Source organism: Myotis yumanensis, unplaced genomic scaffold (assembly GCF_028538775.1).
Source record: "Myotis yumanensis isolate MYYU_CA2020_CCGP unplaced genomic scaffold, mMyoYum1.0.hap1 SCAF_15, whole genome shotgun sequence".
NCBI lineage: Eukaryota > Metazoa > Chordata > Mammalia > Chiroptera > Vespertilionidae > Myotis > Myotis yumanensis.
Window position 1 is genome coordinate 13,725,567 of NW_027223766.1, and position 16,536 is coordinate 13,742,102.

General features: G+C 38.9%; 1 protein-coding gene across 1 annotated transcript in view; it reads right to left on the reverse strand.

Annotated features, from left to right (window-relative positions):
• Nucleotides 1–7,366: 7,366 nt before the first annotated feature.
• CRISPLD1 (cysteine rich secretory protein LCCL domain containing 1) overlaps nucleotides 7,367–16,536 on the reverse strand; it is a 38,218-nt gene continuing 29,048 nt past the window's right edge. Inside the window, exons 13-15 of the mRNA XM_070391898.1 lie at nucleotides 16,190–16,265; nucleotides 11,691–11,821; nucleotides 7,367–8,455 (exon numbers count right to left, since the gene is read on the reverse strand). Of these exons, the coding sequence (XP_070247999.1) occupies nucleotides 8,404–8,455; nucleotides 11,691–11,821; nucleotides 16,190–16,265 (259 nt within the window). The 3' untranslated portion in view covers nucleotides 7,367–8,403. The remainder of the gene's footprint in view (nucleotides 8,456–11,690; nucleotides 11,822–16,189; nucleotides 16,266–16,536) is intronic.

Sequence of the window (16,536 nt, forward strand, 5' to 3'; positions counted from 1 at the left end):
CCATGGGTGTCTTCTCTGCACCGGATGGAAAGGGAATGGCTCCAGCCACCTCCCCCACCCCCACTCCACATCGGAAGGGCGGTGGGGGGACCGCTTGGTCCCGGAGGTGGCCCGCAGGGCTGGGTCAGCACCTGTTCGCACCAGCCTCGAAGTCCTGAGGCGGGAGCCCTGGGGTGCGGCAGAGTGAACTGCTGAACTGCGCGTGCGTGTCCTGCTGTGGAGGGGGGGGGGTCTGCACCAGGCAGGTGTAGGCGGGGCCCCAGGTGGGGACGCCTCCAGGATACCCGGATGCTGCGAGCTCCTCCTGCTGCAGAGCAGGTCTCGCGGGATCTCCCAGGCAGGCCAGAGCCACGTGGGATGGAGACACCAGCGAGTCCCTAGCCAGACAGGCCCTGGGTGCTCCCCTGCGCAGGCCCTGGGAGTCTTCCCCGAAGGACCTTCCCGACGCCATGCAAGGAGCGTGGGGGGACACGGGCCCCAGGAAAGCGGCCTGCGGGGCCTGCCCAGGGCCCGGCGTTTTCATGGGGTCGCTTTCAGTGTTTGCTGAACACCAGCCCGTTCGCTCAAGGGAACGCCCGAGACATGGGAGGCCCGCGGGCTGAGTGAGTGGAGCGTTTCCAGAGCTGGGGGTGGCCCAGCGCCGCGTGCCGGAGGGGGATGCCCGGCCCCTGGGAACGTAAAATAGAGAATCCAGGCCGGCCGCGCCTTAGGCCCAGGGTGAGGCCGGGCTGCTCTGCGCAGTGACCAAGAGGAGGCTTAGCAGCTGCCGCAGAGGAACCATTATGTAGCAGTGAACACAAACAGGATGTTGGACAGGTTCTTCAGAGAAGAACATGAATCGGAGTCACTAAAGTGACCTCTTTAAAATGTAAAAAGCAAACAACTGTTAACAAAGAATTTCATACCCAATGAAAATACTTCTCAGAAATGAAAATTAAAAATTTTTTTGATTAATCCGATGACTGAAAATGTATAATTCAAGTACTATCATAATCCTGGAGTGATAATAGTAATAGCAAATAAGACATTCTCCTGAACAAAATTATTACCAGGTATTTTTATTTAGATCACATGTTAAAACTATAATTTGGATAACATTTAGTTAAATGTATTAAAATAAAATTCATTTTTTAATTAATTTTGTGATAATTAGAATATTTAAGGTCATATAAGTGAAGTCTCCCTGAAGTCTGTTCTGGGTCTGAGCCTTGTGGAGGTAAATTAAATATATTGGAAATTAAATTTTATCATTCATATAACTTAATTATAGATATGTAAATTTTTTTAAATATATTTTTATTGATTTTTTACAGAGAGGAAGGGAGAGAGACAGAGAGTTAGAAACATCGATGAGAGAGAAACATCGATCAGCTGCCTCCTGCACATCTCCTACTGGGGATGTGCCGGCAACCCAGGTACATGCCCTTGACCGGAATCAAACCTGGGACTCTTCAGTCCGCAGGCCGACGCTCTATCCACTGAGCCAAACTGGTTTCGGCTGTAAATTTTAATTATATAAATCATTAACCAATTATATAATTGAACGTGTTTAATAATTAAATATATTCATTATAATTATATAAATATATATATTATTTATAAATTAAATTTCCATTGGACATTACTAGAATAAAGTGTCCAGTAATAGATCCACATATATGTGATCAATTGATTTGTAAGAGAGGTATTTTGAAAACTCTTACTATTATAAATTAATATAAAAAGAAAACCAGTCTAATTTTAAAATGGGCAAAAGATTATTTGAATAGTCACTTCACAAAGTAGATATACAAATGATGCATGAAAATAGTATTAATCATCAGATAAATGCAAAGTAAAAACACACTGAGATAGCACTACACACATGTTGAATAGCTGAAATTATCACCAACTGATTTCCTGCTATGTTTTCCATTTTTATACATCTCTTAAAATTCCTGCTTTTAAACAACTTTGAAGCATGTCTTCTTACTTTCTGGAGTTAGCTAACTCTGACATGTTCTAATCTCTTCTGCGACCTGGTACTTTTCTTGTTTTGTTTATTTTCTGTGCTAGCCTTTTCTTGTTTTATGGGTATAGTAAAGTCCTCTTGAGGGTTTCTATACTAGTATATATAAAACCCTAAGCGACCGGCCAACCATTTGGCCAGTCGCTATGACGCGCACCGACCACCAGGGGTCAGATGCTCAATGCAGGAGCTGCCCCCTGGTGGTCATTGTGCTCCCACAGCAGGAGCACTGCTCAGCTGACAGGCAGGCGCCAGACTCGGGCTCACGGCTGGTGAGCGCAAGCGTCTCCCGCCTCCACAGCAGTGCTACTCAGCAGCTGCGGCAGCAGGTGCAGCGGGGTTGGGATGAGCGGGAGCGGCGCAGCGCTCAGCCGGGGCTCGGGCTCCTCCCTGGCCACCTGCCACTTCACGCACTACTACATCTCTCCGGGGATGTCAGACACCGGTTTTGGCCCAATCCCCGTTGGCCTGTGGAGATGGGGCCGGAACTGGCAGTCCGCCATCCCCTGAGGGGTCCCGGATTGTGAGAGGGTGCAGGCCAGGCTTAGGGACCCCACTGGTGCAAGAATCCGTGCACAAATCTGTGCACGAATCCGTGCACAAGGCCTCTAGTTAATGATAATATTTTGGAGATACTCTTTTCTCTGAAATGTCTGCTGCTTCTGGTGTCAGTTGATGTGATATTTGCTTATCTGTGCATATGTCCCATGATCCTTTCCTCTGTTCACATATAAGTTTGAAGAACTGGTTTGACGAGCAGGTATCTCTTATTGCCAATCTGTTTCCTGAATGAGGAGGGTCTGATTTAATGTTCTCTGTGTGTGGTGAAATGTTGGTCAGTTGGAGTTATTTGAAGGTATGTGGTCTAGTTGGGCTTGGAGAAGAATGAAATTGGGGAAGCCAACTGAATGGAAGAAAGGAAGCTCACTTCATTCACTTTGGTTTATGGCTCTACCATTAAGAAAGGCCCTCTTATCAACTACAGCCTTCTCTTGTGCAGGCTCTGAATCAGTCATCAGTAGGATTCCAGCGGCCTTCCATTTTCAGGATAGTCATGCTCTTACGAGTATTTTATTTTTATTCCTCCTTATTATCCTCTTAATGAATTGGGGGAGGGGAAGTATTTAATCTATTGTCTTGTAAAAGTAGTCCACTAATTTTAAACCTATAGAACATAAACCTCAATTTTTCCAGTGTTCCTTGAACCAATGTTTTGTGTTTATTTATTTATTTTTTACCTTATAGGCCACTTCTAAAGAAAGTTAAATCCCTAATTCCTCTTTTGCAGATCTTCCCACATCAAAAAAATGTTTGGCATAATTAAGGATTATAAAAGTCTCTCCAGTAGTACTCAACCTGATGTGGGAGAAGTTAGTGAAGTTATTCAGTCTCCATGGAAATATCTAACAGGGGTGACCTACTAGCAAGAGCATGGACTTTGGAATTAGATAAATGGAAACTTGAATTACATTTCTCAAACTCAGAATCTGCATGCCAATACATGAGTTGGGAAAAATAATCTTGTCTCACAGGTTTGCTGTGAGAATTGAATAATACATATGAAAGGTAAAGCAGTGTTAACACATAGTTGGGTGCTCAGTACATGCCATCCCCACTCCTCTCTCTCATATATTCATCTGTAATCCATAATTTAGACATGTCAATCATATAGTAAACTCTTTGGATCCCAAGAATATTGGGGTGACATTGGTTAATAACCTTATACAGGGTTCAAGTGAACAGCTCTATAATATATCTGTATATTGCATCATGTGTTTACCACCCAAAGTTATATCTCCTCCCTCACCATTTACCCCATTTTACCCTCTTCTATCTCCCCCACCCCCCTTTCCCTCTGACAACACTGTTGTATGTGTCTGATTGTTTCGTTTTTGCTTAATCCCTTCACCTTTTTTCACCCAGTCCCCCAAACCCCTTCCCCTCTCACAGCTGTCAGTCTGTTCTCTGTATCTATGAGTCTGTTTTTATTGTGTTATTTTATTTTGTTCATTTGACTCCACATATAAGTGAAATCATATGGTATTTATCTTTCTCTGGCTGGCTTATTTCACTTACCATAATAATCTATTTTAAAATATACTAAATCTCTAAGATTCGTACTATTATAGGATATATTTGATTCTTTTGCTCCTCTGCTCATATTCTGAATACCTGAGTGTCTTTTGAGCATATTAATATGCCATACTGTAGTATTATTCAATTTGGGTATCTCTTTGAGCTCCAAACCTACATAGTTATTCCTCCTCATCCTTAAGATCTAAGCTTTAATATCAATTCCACAGTAAAGTCATCTTTCCTCTCCCCAACTAGGTCAAGTCCCACTTTTATATACTCCCACCATACTACTGTATAAACATTTTGTTTGTAACTATGCAATTCTGCAGTCTTCATGGTTTATAATCATATCTGTGCTTATTTAATATCTGTATTATTTGTGAGATTATAATTTCCTGAGGGCCTTTTTGCTTGCAAGCATATCTACAGGGATCAGCCAGTCCATAAACAAATTGTAGGAACTCAGTATTTTTGGAATGAATGAAAGCAGAAAGCTTCAGAAGCGGCTATTTGTTTATTTATTTGTGTTTTTCACTATATTGTCCCCAACCAAGTTATTCTCATACGGATTTAAAGAATCACCTTTGTTTTAGGGTTAGTCAAGAGTTCAATCAGATTGAGATTTTACATTTGTAATCTTTAATCACTTCTAGCACTTTTAAATATTTAGCCTTGACTTCCACTTCATTTGTTTACATAGGTTCCTTCTTAAAACTGAGCTTGGCATGTACAGTTTTCTGCAGGCTCTCTGCTTTTCATCTTCATCAGCATAGTCATAAATGTACTTGGCAATTATGTTTTAATGAGAAAGAAAATTTTTAGTAATCATTGAAAATGCTGTTTCCATAATTTAATGGCCTAGTGCAAAGATGTTTGTTTAACGGCAATGTTTTATACTCTGATTATGTGGGGGGACATGTCATAGGGATTGGATGATAAAAGGAAAAGAGTACTGTGTCTAATTGCTCAGCATAAGAACAGAGTTCTAAAGGGTTTGCCTGCCTTTTAAAAATCTCAGACCGATATAATTTACCCTGTAATTCTGACAAATTAGTGAAAGAGGATCAGATTATTTGGCTAAACTATTTCTTCAACTCCTGAATATTATGGTGCCAGGGTTAAAGTATCACTTCAGATAAGTATTTTAAATTAAACAATGAAATTCTTTGTGCAATAAATTAGCTTAAATTCAAAATTTGAAGTTTATGTTTGCCAAGGATAACTCTGATTCTTTGCTTAGCTCACTGTGCTCTTCAAAAGAGTTTACATTTCTTTTAAAAATATTAGAAATGCTCAAGATTTCAAAATATAATGTTGAATAGAAAAGTATACATTATAATATTCCAACTGTAACAAATTAGGAGAAAAACTTTCAGTGAATTCTGCTTTCCTCAAAATGCACAGACTGCTTTTATTAGATACAAAACAGCAAACAAATTAAAATGTGTTCTGGTAAACTTTGAAAACTAAATTAATACTGTTAATACTATTTTATAAGCCTTGACCTCTGTTTTAAATTCACATTTGGAATGTTTATCAATAAACTTTCATTAGCTATAATAATGTATCTTTTGCTGTGATAATATGTAATAATACTCATTTATGTCATCAATAATAAAATTAGGGATAAGTGAATATTTATTTAGTAATATTGACCCACCATGGAGAAAGAAAAATCACTGTGTCTCAGGAGTAGAAAGATTGATAAATAATATTACTATTCTCATGGAGCTTATCCTCACGTCTAAGGAACTAAACATAATACAAGGCAAAATTTTAAAAATTAATATCCTATGATGAGTAAAAAATTAATATGGTCAAATTAAAAGGGCATATTAAAGACCACTATTTAATTATTACCAGGATAATTGCAGGGAACTTCCTGGAGGATTTCACATTTACTGAAGTGCTGAAGGATAAGTATAATAGATGCATAGTTTCCCCAAGGTAAATAACAACAAAAATGATTACTATGTTATTAATAAAAACTACCACAAATTGATCACATACTCTGATGTTCTTTTAAGTACATGACATGTAATATCTCAGTTGATTCTTAGAGCAATTCCTAAAGGTATTATTTATCCCACTTTTTAAGATGAGGTAATTGAAGCATTGAAAGTTAAGCAGCTCACTCAAGACCACACGTTGTGTAGAAGAGCATAGAAAATCAATATGGAACAAGACTACAGAGGTCTTTAAATCTATAATAAAAGCATAACATGCTAATTAGTCCAGATGTCCTTCTGGACATCCTTCCAAATGAAGCTGGGGATGGGGCTGCTAAGGAAGACCGGGTCCCAGGAGCCAGAGGGAAGCCGGTGCCAGCAGTGGGGGAAGGAAGGCCTGCCTACTCTTGCACGAATTTTGTGCATCGGGCATCTAGTGCTTTTATAAGATGATTTGGTTTTCTTAAATGATGGCCACTTATAAAAAAGTGATTCCAGTGAAAAAATTAAGGATGCATTGAAAAGGAATGGAGTTTAACAAAATGAGAAGACTCCAGTGGAAACATTGAAATAGTATGGAAAATTGATGATAAATATCTGAACTAGGGACAATACTAAAATCCTGGCTGAACTGATGGGGAGAAGTGAGAAATAGATGAATCTAGCTAAAGTTTAGATTTCAATCATGCTGTTCAAGAAGGTATAATGAGTCATTTGGAAAAAATTTTCCCACCAAATTTGCTTTAAGTTTTGAAATGTTTAATATATAAGTGCTTAAGTTTGGATTACCTATATTTTGAAACATTTAATTCCCAGCCAATGTTTGAAAGCTGATCATGATGTTCATTATCTTCACAATTTGCTCTTGAGCAGCTGTATATACGAGGTCCTCCTTTTTTTTTTTATCCATCTTTCTTACTTTCCCTGACTTGTGTAATTTATCCCTATATTCTGCTCCTAAACACCTACTCATTTACTTTCTAAAAATATTTAGAGTATCTATTGTCCATTCCTTTACAATCACTTTCTATCTTCTAGATTATTTTCTTCTAGTTTAGAAATTCATTTCCCTCATTGTATTCAAATTTTCCCTTAATAGAATATTTCTAAACTTATGATCATCTCTCCTTTCACATACAAATACCTACTCAGGTTGACTTTGCAGACTTTTGGTATTAAGGGTGTTATTTATATTAATGTCAATAACCCAAATTTAAAAGATAACAATTTTGAAAATTAAAAATGATTTCTAAATCAAAATGAGTATGCCAAAGAGACTGAAAATAATAGTTTGAAACATGATTATTTTAATATGTATACAGGGAAAGAGTAAATTCACCAGCAGAAAAAAAAAACACAAAATTAACATTTTACAGATTTTTAGTCTCAAAGCACAATACATTTTTCATAGAAACAAATATATCACCATTATAGGCACCATAGTATGGCAACATTTATACACACAGCCATGTACCATTAGGAAAATCAGTGGCAATGGTGATGCAATACATTAGTTCATCTTTGTTCAACGTTTTGCTATGATACTTCCTGGCCCGCAGGAGTATTTGCCAGGATACAAAAGAAAATATGACGTCAGTGAGAACAACACACAAAAAGCTCTGGCTACCCATGCTTACCCCTTTGTTAACTGTGTGACCACAAGGAATGTTTTCCACCATCGCTCTGACTTCATTGCATTTACTACAAAAGCCATTCCCAGGGAATCAAACAGTCCAACAGATTTATGTGGATATTAAGGACTTTTTTTTATACAAACAAGAAGTACAGCACCAGGACTTAATATCCTATATGCCTAAACTTAACAGAAGAAAAAAACTATACAGATACTAAGTGGAAAATATTTTGAGATTATTTGGAGTAGGTAATGGCATAGTATTAAACTGGGGAGAAATGTAATAACACCGTTTCTTTCATTTTTAGAGTTATTATTTTTGTCACTGTTGTTTTTAAATGTACCAGATGATTGTCTGAGGGCCATTCACATTCAATGCTTAGATTCATGTTATTAGTGGCATATACAAAGCACCATATAATATAACATATAAAATGTAGAACAACCATGACTATGTAATTAACTGTAGAAATAACTGCTAAGAAAATATAGCAATATTTAACACAGGATTTCTAAAACCATTACATATCCATTACTTTTTCCAAAGCTAATAATGTCCCATGTTTTATTTTACAGACTTTGTGTATCAAGATTTATATGCATTTGGCATTTTTTGGGGGGGGATGGGGGGAGCTGAAAATAGTTGTGACCTTCTGTACAGTAATGTTACAGTTTTATACACTTCAGAAATATGGCATTTGGGATAGTCTTCACGCTCCTCTTCCAGGTGTTCCGCCTCACACAACAGCAAATACTCTGAATGCCTTTCCTCCTGGAGGATTCTGTAAACTGCAAAAATATAAATAGTACATTGATGTCACCTCTACATATAATCCCTCAAATAAATCATGCTTTCTTCTGACAGTCAAGTAAGCCGCCCTGTGCGGCCAGATGGTCACCTGTCTTAGGCTGCTGTAATTTATAGTTATTGGAAAGCTAGAATGAGGATGACATAATTCTTTTTATTTTAATTTTTAAAATATATTTTTTTATTTTTAGAAAGGGAGAGAGAGAGGGGGAGAGAGAGAGAGAGAGAGAGAAACATCATTCAGCTGCCTCCTGCAAGCCCTCTACTGGGGATGGAGCCTGCAACCCAGATAAGTGCGCTGACTGGGAATCCTACTAGCAACCTTTTGGTGCCCATGGTAATGCCCAACCAACTGAGCTATGTGGGCCAGGCAGGAAGTGAGACATTTTACAGTCTTCTGCTGAGGACTCTTATTCCATAACTTGCGTGTGTGTGTGTGTGTGTGTGTGTGTCATGGGTTCTGTAGGTTGGCACCTACGTGACCAATAAAACCTTGAGAATGATAACACAATTCTTTAAATCTTGGTTAAATGCTGCGCTGCAAGTTCACTAAAGAAACTTAAGATGCACAGTAGTCATAATAGTATTTTATATCGACCTTCACCGAATCCAGATCATGTTTTCATAGATTACCACCTCTGTTTCCAACAGAGCAGCTCGCAGCTGCAGTGCGGTTTCCCTGGGGGGATACTGAGATGCTGCTATTCAGTGCTGAGACCCAGCTTCACTGCCTGACTGCCAAGGTCAGATATGAACGGCAAGTGAAAAAGATGGTGCTATTTAAGCAATACTCTGCAGCCCTAGCATTAGCATTTCCAAAGTCTGACAAAAATTTAAATTTTATGGCTATCATATGCATTAAGATTTTTTAACATCTACAGTTTCAAGAAAACTCTTAGTGAGAAAATTTAATGGTCAAATCTGGAAGGTCCTAAGAATTTTTTTCATTAAAATGAAAACACACACACACACACACACACACACACACACACACCACTCAATCTCATTTTGGAGATATTTTAAGACAAGTGAAAAGCAATACAGAATCATGCATTTTACTCTTTCTTAAATTACTTATATTTTATTTGCCAATATCAATCAAGGGATGTTTTGTTTAAATGCCTAAAGTTTAAAACATATTAATAATGCCATTAATCATTATTTATTCTAATCAAATGTATGCTTTTGAAGTCTGTGTACAGGAATTTTTAAAATGACAATATTTACACAACTTTTTTAAGCATACAGTTTTCCTTTCTTAATGATAAAAAGGACTTTGGAGACCAACACAATAAATGCTAAAAGGGAGACAAAATAAAATTCCTTGTATATGTTTATTCATGTATAAGAAAAGGGGAGAATTTTAGAGTATATATTAAAAAAAGGTGTGCACACACCACAAACATAGGGGCCAGGTGTTTTACACAAGCTGATGGCCACTTGAAAGCCATTTTATTCAGAGGACACAGATTGACTAAGTTCTAGAAGTGAATGTGTTTTCTTTGTACACAGTGATAATACTGGGAAAATGCAGATTTCTGAGCTTACAGATCTAGTGTAAACCTGAGCTCTGAGACTGACCAGTTGTATGGCCTTGGACATACCACGTATCCTCTCTGAGCCTCAGTTAATACTCTGTCAACATTAGTGTTGACAGAATCATCTTTATAGTGCTGTTGGTGGAACTGCATTAATGTACTTGAAGTGCCCAGCAGCATCTGGGGAATTCATAGCAGATTCTCAGAAATAAGTATTCTCAGTCTTACTGTTTAAAAATAAAGTTAAGAACTATGACAGGTGCCCTGGCTGGGTAGCTCAGTTGGTTGGAGGGTTGCCCCATACACCGGGTTCAATTCCCGGTCAGGGCACATACCTAAGTTGTGGGTTGGATCCCTAGTCAGGGCATGTATGGGAGGCAACTGATCCATGTTTCTCTTGCACACCAATGTTTCTCTCTTACTCTCCCTCCTTTCCTCTCTTTCTTTAAAAAAATAATAATAAAAACATATCCTGGGGTGAGGATTAAAAAGAAAAAAGAAATATGACAGGTATAATGAAACCACATCGCTCAGCTCAGGTTATGAAACTGCATATCAGACTCTTATAACTCAAGAATCGACTATATAGCGTATCTGCTTAAGGAGACCACAAGCCAGGCTATAGAGAAGTCACCTTGACATAGTCTCACCTGAAAACGGATGCTAAATACAAATCAGTCTTTTCATGGAGATGGCACCCCGATGGTTCTGTGGAAGGCAATCCTGGCCCTGCAGGGCATACCCTTCGGTGTCCTTTAAAGCAGTGGTTCTCAACCTTCCTAAGGCCACGACCCTTTAATACAGTTCCTCATGTTGTGGTGACCCCCAACCATAAAATTATTTTCATTGTTACAAATTGAACAAAAAATAAAGCATAGTGATTAATCACAAAAACAATATGTAATTATATATGTGTTTTCCGATGGTCTTAGGCAACCCCTGTGAAAGGGTCGTTCGACCCCCAAAGGGGTCGCGACCCACAGGTTGAGAACCGCTGCTTTAAAGGAACCTTACTATAATGTAGACCTTCTCTACATATGTAAAGCTAGGGGGTATTCTGTATTTATACAAAATATATGGGATTTAATACTTCCACAAGTACCAGTGATTTGAAAAATCACTATAGGTTCTTTCAACTTTTATTAATACTTGATAAAGTAAGCCCCATGCATTTTCTCAAACCACCAAAATATATGATACTAATGAGCCAGATACGCTGAGATGACCTGAAAGAGTTCACTTATGTCATAGGAGGCACCCAACATCCAATCAAAAAGAAAATTTGGCTCTGGGGAAAACCAGACTCATTGTTTTTTGTCAAATATTTCGTCAGATAACTGGATTAGAGAAATATTCAGTGCCTTGCTCATCTAGGAGGAATTACATATAAAAACCTAATCTAGAAAATCCAAAAGAGGATGAAAGCTATTTCCTCATTAGAAGATCAGTTAACAAAAGAGTGGTTCTGACTTGTAATCCGATTTTGATTTTGATTTTTGAAAGCCTGCAGGAGACAGGCACCTCTGGTACTACGCCTCTCCCATTCCTGGTAAACCTACTACTGCCATCAGCAAAGTAAACGCCGCTCGGCCACTAACCTCAGACCCACACAGAAATGAGCTGCTCGTAAAGCAAGCACAAAAGGATAGAGAGATTACATATGTGATCGAAAGTGTACCTTTCTGAGAAGATTCCATTCTGAAAAGAAGCAGTGTAAGCCTTTCTTCGGTCCACGGGCATAACGTCCACATAACCACCGTGATTGCGAACCACCCCGGCATGGACCGCTGCTCTGCAGATGCTGGACAGCTGAGGGGACAAGGAAGGACCTGCCGTTAGCAAACCCCTGCGGAACTCGTCCGCTCGCTCTTCCGCTGGACTGAGTCGCTGACCTCTGTCTCTCCGTGGATCCTCGGGAGCAGCAGCGGGATGATGATGTTTTGTGCAGAGGAATGTTTCAAAAGTCAGAGTTAAAGCCACTTCTGAGCCAGTCTGAGGGCAGAGCTCAAGTGCGGCTGCAGTGGTGAGACGCCCTCCCCATCTAATCTAGAGAACCTATGCCATCCAAACAACAGGCTTTCTCTGTTGTTGAAGCAATAAAATGCAAATCAGCTCCTTTGATCTCTTCTGGGCCTATTGATCATTCTCAAATCGCTGCCTTTGCTAGTCCCTACTGGAGTCACTCTGACCTAATGTTCACAGATTGGATTATCAGAACCTCATTTATCTTCAGCTTGGCTTATAAACAACTCAACATGCCTCTGTATATCTCTACGGGCCCTTTTCCAAAATACAGGTATATATTAAATGGGGAGTTTTTCCCTATTAAATAATGTAATATCTTCAGAGAAAATTTTCCCCAAACAGTAACCCCGCCTCCCCCAAATATGAAGAACAACCACAGCTCCCACCTAGATGTGCAATGTCTATGGCCACCCCCGTGTGAATGTCTGACTCGAGGGACCAGGACCGCCCGCTCTGTGGTCATTGCATTGTGTCAGTTACATAATCTGAATTGCATGGGATTTCTATGGAGGAGAAAATTGTTGTTTCAGGTCCAGCACATTCAAATTTTTTAAATGGCTGACTCTCTAAATTTTAACATTTGCTTTAATGCAAATGTTCTGCCGAAATTTGTCAAGATAGCTGCGTACAGCCGGAGGCAGTCCCACACTAAGAAACACCAACTGGTCCAGCACAAAGTGATCCACCTCCTTTCCCCACGGGCCTGTTCTGGTCCCACTGGTGTGCTCTTCTCTCATCGCCACACACATGTGAGGGGCTTAACGTGCTTTGTGAAGTGCATCTTACGTGACCTTGCTTTATTACTGTGCTCTGAACCTTGCGGCATCTGTCAGTATTTATTAGATCAGAGAGCCAGAATGCCAAGCTGGTTAATCCTCTTCATGTTTTAATCAACCACAAAAGGCTATATATCTAAACCCCACATCCTTACTCTCAGGAGGCATTTTATCCATCAGTTAAAGTCCCTAGCTGAATTAATATTTGTATCCAGTATGGTTCATAACAGATAGAATTAAGAAGAATTCCTTACACATTTCAGTATTTATCTTGCTCCGTCAAAAGAGGCATTATCAGCATTTTTTCCAAAGGCAATGAAAGTGCTTAGATAGCACTCGCTAAATCCAAGCATGTAATATGTTTTGAAACTATTGCTTTGCCCATAACTATGCAGTCAGCAGGCATTCTGATTTGAGTTCAGAGATCAGAAGAGATTTTCTGTTCATGTCCACACTTTAAAAGCATTAATAACATCATGGGGGAAAAATTTATCTGTGAAAACAGTGGAACATTTTTAATGAATGCAAGAAGTAACTTCATCTGTCACAAATGAGAAATAAAAGCTGACATCAATAAAACATAAGTTGTAACTCCACAGAGGAAAAGAGAGGAAGGTGGGGAAGGGGAGAGGGAGAGAGAAAGAGGGAGGTGGGTAGATTGGCTCTCATCTCTCCATATCTTGCATTTACAGATGTAATCTATTTTGTAGTGGTGGGAAGATTGGCAGGTGACGGTTGAATCTCTTTCTCTGCACTTACCAGTAATAGTAATCTTTATATTGCCAACTTATGCTTAAAAGGATCTACATAATAATACATAATTATCTGTCCATTTCACTGAAGAAGAAAGATAAAATGATCTCAGGATATAAGTCCTAACAAATCCTTCACTCTAGCAAAGAGATTTCTTATTGCTATAGGACTGTGGAGGATATTTTGAAAGATTTTCAACTAAAATGAAAAGTTTTGGTGCTTAAAGGGACAATCTGAAAAGAATGATTTCTTTGAAACTCTCTGATGAGTCTAGATATTCTAGATATGCTCATTCATATATACAAATTCATTTATTTTTTTCAACAAATATTTATGTGCAAGTTATTTGCTTAGTTTCTGATGTTACTCTGTCCTCTAAGTCAAGTCAGGGAGCCAGCCTGTCTTGATCACAACTGGGCACCCATCAAATCGTTGATGATAAAGTGATGCATGAAATGCCCAGCTGCTGCCCTCGAGGGACTTAAAAACTAATAGAAGAGGTGGGGAAACAATCATAATAGCTCACAGAATCAGCTAAGTGCTAATAGGAGAAAACAAAGCAATAGGGTTGAAAGAAGGGCAACATTATCCTTGGATTAGGAGAGAAAGTAGCCATAATTTAGGATGTGAAGAGTGACCATGATTTTGACAGAAAGTTAGAAAAAGGATGTTTTGGGTTTTTTTAAACAGAAACAAGAAGATATAAACAAACATGAGCACCAGCAAGTTAAATATCAACAGGGCATTCAAGCTGCAGATAGCACACTGCAGAGCTGGAGCTTGGGGGAAACTGAGATGTGGAGAATAATTTCAAGGTAAAGCTGACCTGAAAGAAACGCCTGCATTTAAAGGAACTCACCCAGAGAAATAAGGTAGTAACATACATATTGCAGACCTCTCTTCACAGTCGCATTTCCATAGAATTCAACTGGACATGTGCATCAAGATTATTGTTTCCTAAGTGTGATTTTGTAACTCTCTGTTTTAGAAATCCGTTATGGTCTCTAAATGTCTGCCACACAAAATCCAAACTCATCAGCATGCATTCAGACTGTCCATTTATATGTTTCAAGAGCTGGATCCCTCTACGTCACACTAAATTGGTTGTAGCCTTTTCAGCTTCCATTCTCACCAGTGCAAAGCAAACCTATGTGCTCTGCTCCCTTGCAACTTATGTGGTCTCCCTGCATGTCTCCATGGGCGCCATTCACCCCACCTAGAATGTGTTCCTTAATCCCCTTTTCCAACCCACGCTTGAAACCTGGCTCAAGAGGAGCTCATCCGTACCAAAGCCATCACAGTTCAAATGCCTTGTCCGATCCCAGGAATGCCATCCATTACAGCACCCCTCAACTGGTTTCCTTTTGTATGAATTCTAGCATATTATCTGTTTGTCATTCTATGCTACTTCGTAAATCCCCCTTTGGCAGTGAAGATATTGTTCATACACTGGACCAATTCTTAATAATCCAGTATATACTTCAAATGCTGAAGAACCTAAAGGAAGACTAAAGAAAAGCAAAATGCATTTTGCTTCCAAGAATGCCTCCAGACAATTTCATTAAGTTTGTGATGTAAGATATATGGGTAGGATATAAAGAAAAATTTAATAAAAATAAATTATTGTGCACCCCTATTTACATATGGATATTCATTTATCAGTATTACTGATCATTAACTCTTCTGAGAATATGTATGTCAGTGCAGAATCTGTTTCCTTGTTCTGCATAGTACCCCCCCCTCACCCCTTATCCATGGAGGCCACACTTCCAAGACCCCTGATGGATACCAGAAACCACAGATAATACTGAACCCTATATATGCTATGTATTTCTCATATATACATACTAGGATAAAATTTAATCTATAAATTAGGTACAGTAAGAGAGTAACATCAATAATAAAATACTACAATTATAAATATGGACTGTAATACGTTATGCAAATAAGGTTGTGGTGTCTCTCTCTCTCTCTCTTTCTCTCTCTCTCTCTCCCCACTCCCGTCACCCCCATAGAATATCTTACTGTACTGTGGTCATCTTTCACTTAAAGGAGCACTTTAGGTTTTCTCTCTGGCATCACTACTCTTGCACTTGGGGTTGTTATGAAGTAAAGTAAGGGTGAGTGGAATGCAAGCCCTGCGATACCATGACAGTTGACGTGATAACAGATCCGGCTACTACGTAACTAACAGGACGGGAGCATCTACATTATGGAGACGCCAGGACATCACAAGACTTCATCAAGCTACCCAGGACAGCATGCAATTTAAAACAAACGAATTGTTCATTTCTGAAAAATTTTTATTTCTTATTTTCTGACCATGGTTGGCTGCAGGTAACTGAGACCACGGAGTGTGGAACCTTGGACAAGGGGGGTGGCTGCAGTGTATGTGCGCACCCAGAATGAGGACAAATGTAAGAATATACTGAAGCAGTTTCATATAGCCTTCAGTGGCATTGCATTTAACAAACACTTCTATAAAATAGTTAATAAATTAAAACGTGTACATATACACATTTAAATGTGTGTGTATGGAACCTATACATACATGCACCTACAACACACTCAACACATACACAAACTCATGAATGCTGAGAACTGCCTAAAGTAGGATACTTACATCAGAATAAACCCGAGTTCCAATCACACGAGCATAATGTGGATTTGCCTGCATACAGTTACGAGGGCAGTATACTCTGAAAAATAAATATTTATTTATGAATAATAAGTAGCTGGTTACTACAATCTTTGTTATTACTAAGAAGACAGACGTGCTTACACAAAAGTAAACTCAGCATTCTAAACCCTACTCTTTTTTTTTTTCTTCCGAAATAGGTCAAATGTAAAAACACCTTTGCTTCTGTTCACACTAGCCACTTCCAGCCTTTGGCACAAATGTGTTTCTTTTCTTAAAAAAAAAAAAAAAAAAAATTACCAGGAAGGTTTCTAATGTAGGGCTTCAAAGCA